This window comes from Ailuropoda melanoleuca, chromosome 12, assembly GCF_002007445.2.
Source record: "Ailuropoda melanoleuca isolate Jingjing chromosome 12, ASM200744v2, whole genome shotgun sequence".
Taxonomy (NCBI): Eukaryota; Metazoa; Chordata; class Mammalia; order Carnivora; family Ursidae; genus Ailuropoda; species Ailuropoda melanoleuca.
The window spans coordinates 7,215,751-7,220,854 of record NC_048229.1 but is presented as its reverse complement, the minus strand read 5'-3'; the positions used below and the strand labels follow the sequence as shown (position 1 = coordinate 7,220,854).

Genomic DNA, 5,104 nt, shown 5'->3' with positions numbered 1-5,104 from the left:
CCACCAGCCAGCCAGTCTTACTTCTTCACTTTCGGGTACTTCATCTCGGCAATGGCATTCGTGGCTTCTGTCTGCTTGTCCTTCAGATGCTGGGGCCACATGTTGTCCACCCAATCCACCAGATCCACCTGGAAGCCCGACCACCGTCACCACTTCCTGTCTGGGGGTGCCCTTCTGCAGGGCTCCCTCACCACCTGATCCCCTCCCTTACCACCTGCGCCCCCCTCACCTGCCCCCCCACCACCTGCCCTTCCCTGGGGCTGGCCTGGGCTGAGAAGCCAGGCAAGGACAGAAGGGGGGAGGCGTTGGGCAGGGGACCGCAGCCGGGGGCCCTACCACAGTCGGACGCTTGACCAGGTGCTCCAGCTTGGTGTGGCTGAACTCCAGGCTGATGACGTTGTACAGCTTGTCCCGCTGGGCCTCAGGCGTCTCGTAGTACCGCACAAACTGGGACATGCTCATCTCCGTGCCCTTCTGCGTGTTCACATCCATCACGTCCACCAGCCGCCGGCTACCTAGGGGCGGAATCCACACGCTGCTGGCTCCTGACAGCTCAGGAGCCGCATCCCACTTGGGATCCCCATCAACAAACCCCACCTCACCCGTAGACCACGTCTGCTCTATCATCGGGTCCGGCTGGCTTTCCTTACTGAATCTCTCTTCAATCCACCTGCTTCCCTCCACCACCACGGCCTCCACGCCAGTCCAGTCCACCCTTACTACTCTATGCTCCAAGACCCCTCCAGAACTTCCTACAGGGTCCCCAGGCTCCCCCCTCCTATCCATCCTCCACGGTGCTACCAGCGTGTTTCTGAAACAGAGACCTCACCATGGACACTCTCTCTCTCCTTCAAACCTTCAATGTTCCCCAATGCCTACTGAAGATTCTCTTGGCATGGCCCTCAAGGCCTTTCTGTTTACTCACAGCTCTAGGATAGTCCTTATTTCCAGAGAAAATTAGCTGTTTGGTAGTCTCCCTCCCTAGTCTACGGGGCCAGGAAAATTACTTGGGCTTCTCTGAACCCCTGTGTCTTCATCCTGCCATCTCCTTTCATAGGCTAGCTGTGAGGATTAAATCAGATGACGGTCACAGATTAAACCCGATGATGCTCACAGAGCTCCTTGGCCCAGCGTCTGATGCATAAATGCATGGGTCCCTCCATTACTTCTTGGCACTAATCACAATTCCTAAATATGTTTGCTTTGTTGTCTTTCTTCCCTACTATTCTGTAATTGTCGCCAGGGCAGAAGTCCTGTCTGTCTTGTTCACCGCTTTGCCGCAAGTATCTACGCAGAGCCTAGCACGTAGTAGGAGCTCAGTACCTATTTACGGAACAGATAAATGAATGTTGGCTCTCCTGTACAGCATGCGACACATGACTTCTCATATGAACGACCACTGGACTAAAAGGAGCGAGTTGCGTGCCTCCCTCTGCTTCCCGGAGAGAAGGAAACAAGCTCAGCACTGGGGGACAGGAGCATTCAGTGCTAGCCCCAGGACCCCAGCAAGTAATGAAGGTTCAAGGTGGGCTGCCTGGGGGGCTCCCGCATTTGGGCACCCGACTCTTGATTTCAGCTCGGGTCATGATCTCAGGGTCATGAGATCAAGCCCTGCTTCGGGCTCTATGTTGGGCATACAGTCTGCTTAAGATTTTCTCTCTCCCTCTCCCTTTGACCCTCCCCCCCACACACCTCGCTCTCTTTCTCTCTCTCAGAAACAAAAACAAACAAACAAAAAACAAGGCTTCAAGGAAATCACAACCCTTCCGGGGACTCTGCTTCCCCATTTGTAAGATGGGATTAAGAACTCCAGAACTTCAGCCAATGTCGAAGGAACAACCAAAGTTCTGAGGAAGGGTTGTGAAAGGAGAAAAGACAGACACAGAGCAGCTTGCCAAATCCATGGTGATTTATGATGAAAACTGCCACCTCCTGCCTGTCAGGACACAAAATAAGCATCATGACTGGGATAAGAAGCCTGCCATCTGGTAAGGAAAGACCTCAATTCTCCATTAGCTCAATGACAAATATATGGTCCATGGAAACTTAGAAATGTGTAAACCAGAGGCCCGTGGGTGGCTCTGTTGGTTGAGCATCTGACTCTTGATCTCAGCTCAGGTCTTGATCTCAGAGTCATGAGTTCAAGCCCCGTGTGGGGCTCCATGAAGCCTACTTAAAAAAAGAAGAAGGAGAAGGAGAAATGTGTAAACCAGAGGAAAGAAATAGAAGAACCAGAAGCAAGTGATCCCCTTGTTCAAAGCTACTCCAAGAACAAAGAGCAAACTAAGCAAACAGGGGCCAGCAAGGGATGGCCCGGAGGGCAAATCTGGCCCACCACCCATTTTTGTACCGCCCTTGAGCTGCAGATGGTTTTTATGTGTTGTTTGTTTTGTTTTTTAATTTGACAGAGAGAGCAAGAGAGCACAAGCCGGGGGAGCAGGAGAGGGAAAGGAAGAAGCAGACTCCCTGCTGAGCAGAGAGCTTGACGTGGGGCTCGATCCCAGGACCCCAAGATCATTAAGCTGAAAGCACACGCTTAACCGAGGGGCAACCCAGGTGCCCCAGCTTTTACATTTTTAAGTGGTGGAGGATGGGGGAAAAAATCAAAAGAAGACTACTTTGTGATATGAAAATGATACAAAACTCAAATCTCTGGGCTCACATATAAAGTTTTATTAGCACGCAGCCACACTCTGGTTCACATAACGTCTCTGGCTGCTTCCACGCTCCATCAGCTGAGCTGCGTAGCCGACAGGAGATGGCACAGCCAGCAAAACCCAAAATACTTACTCTCTAGATCTTTACAGGGAAAGTTTGCCAACCCTTGAACTAGACAAAATCCTCATGGAACCTACATGCTGATGTGAGTAATATTCCCATCTGGTTCAGTGCTATATACCCAGCTCTGTGCACAGAGCTTGCCCTGTAATAGGCCCTGGGTCAATATTTGTTGAACAAATACACAGCGCCTTCCACATCGCAGGAACTGCGTAATAAAAGTAACCCCTTATGCACGTATGAGAACTTCGCTGTTACTATCTTTTGGATTCATTATCTAATTCTTTACAACAACCCCAGAAGTAAGGTAGGACTGTCCCTGTCTTATGAAAGAGGAAACCAATGCCCTAAAGATGATGGGATTGGCTCAAGTCCTCCAGAACATACTCTACCATTTAGAAGAGCTAATGTTTACACAGCACAGGCAAGCTGTCTACGCAGGTTAACTTAAGCTAACCGTGGTTCTGTGCGGTAGAACTCCACTTATACTCATTTGATGGATGAGAAACTGAGGCTTAGACGACTAACTAGACCCAAAATGCCCAGTGAACGAGTAACAGAACTAGAATTTGAAGCCAATTCAATCTAATCCACAGCCCAGGTTCCTATCCCCGCAACTCCTGCCCCTGCCCGATGCGATACTGACTCTAGATCACATGCTAGGGTGGAAAAAAAGATCCTGCCCTCTGTGACTGGCTCCTGTCCACACAGATCCTGGGAAGACACGGAGAACAGCTTTGTTTTTGCGTCGGGATCGCAGATCCACCAGGGGGCATCCCTGAACTTCGTTGGAAATTCAGGCCAGCTCTGGACAGCACTGGCTCCTTCCTAACCAGGGCTCCTGGAACAGGTGGGCTCTGCGCAGCTTTTCTGGGAAGCCCAATTGGCAGAAAACCTGCTATGACAGTGGGGGAGGTGAGAGGCGAACAGGTACCCAAACCCTCGCTCCTCTCCGGCCAGGTTCCCACCTCCCCCTGCCTCTCCTCCCTAACCCGGCACAAGGTCCCATCTGCAAAGGCCCTGCACAAGGACTGCTGGGCAGGTAGATGGGAATCACAGCCCTAGAGGCTCATGCAAGTCAGGGTTGAAAAGTGGAGCCCATGGGGCGCCTGGGTGGCACAGCGGTTAAGCGTCTGCCTTTGGCTCAGGGCGTGATCCCGGTGTTATGGGATCGAGCCCCATGTCAGGCTCCTCCTCTATGAGCCTGCTTCTTCCTCTCCCACTCCCCCTGCTTGTGTTCCCTCTCTCTCTGGCTGTCTCTATCTCTGCTGGATAAATAAATAAATAAAAAGAATCTTTAATAAAAATAAAATCTTTAAAAAAAAAAAAAGAAAGAAAAGAAAAGTGGAGCCCAGGTGCCCCTATCAGTACAACAAAGTGAAGGTAAAACTTTATGATTCAAATGCCAGCTGGGCCCCAGGCCTTTTAGCTTCTCTGAGTATCAGTTTCCCCGTCTGTGACTTGGGGACAAAAGTAGTAGCTAGCCCATGGGGTTGATCTGAGCCTTAAATGAGATCATGCACATGAAACACGTCCATTAAATGCCCGCAGGCAGGTAGTGTTACCAAACTGGCCAATCTCATGTATAATTACAGGTGGAGAAAGTGAAGCAATGGAAAGTCAGTCAGAACCACTCAAATCTCTGCCGGCCAGTCCAATGGACTGCTACTTAAGATCCTAAAACATGGGGGGGTGGCGCCTGGGTGGCACAGCGGTTAAGCGTCTGCCTTCGGCTCAGGCCATGATCCCGGCGTTACGGGATCGAGCCCCACATCAGGCTTCTCTGCTATGAGCCTGCTTCTTCCTCTCCCACTCCCCCTGCTTGTGGTTCCCTCTCTCGCTGGCTGTCTCTATCTCTGTCGAATAAATAAATAAATAAATAAATCTTTAAAAAAAAAAAAAAAGATCCTAAAACATGGGGGCGCCTGGGTGGCTCCGTCGTTAGGAGTCTGCCTTCGGCTCAGGGCGTGATCCCACAGTCCTGGGATCGAGCCCCACATCGGGCTCCTCCGTTGGGAAGCCTGCTTCTTCCTCTCCCACTCCCCCTGCTGTGTTCCTGCTCTCGCTGGCTGTCTCTCCCCCTGTCATATAAATAAATAAAATCTTAAAAAAAAAAAAAAAAGATCCTAAAACATGATAAGGATGGCTAATGGGTGTGGTTTTATGGGGGAGGGGGTGATAAAAATGTCCTAAAATTGACTGGGGCAATGTCTGCACAACTCTGTGGACAGATTAAAAACCACTGAATCAGGGGCGCCTGGGTGGCACAGCGGTTAAGCGTCTGCCTTCGGCTCAGGGCGTGATCCCGGCGTTAAGGGATCGAGCC

The 5,104-nt window shown here is 50.9% G+C and overlaps 1 protein-coding gene across 1 annotated transcript in view; it reads right to left on the bottom strand.

The window, feature by feature from the left end:
- KDM2B (lysine demethylase 2B) overlaps window positions 1–5,104 on the bottom strand; it is a 128,635-nt gene that overhangs the window by 101,741 nt on the left and 21,790 nt on the right. Inside the window, exons 5-6 of the mRNA XM_034637903.1 lie at window positions 337–515; window positions 22–128 (exon numbers count right to left, since the gene is read on the bottom strand). Coding sequence (XP_034493794.1) covers window positions 22–128; window positions 337–515 — 286 coding nt within the window. The remainder of the gene's footprint in view (window positions 1–21; window positions 129–336; window positions 516–5,104) is intronic.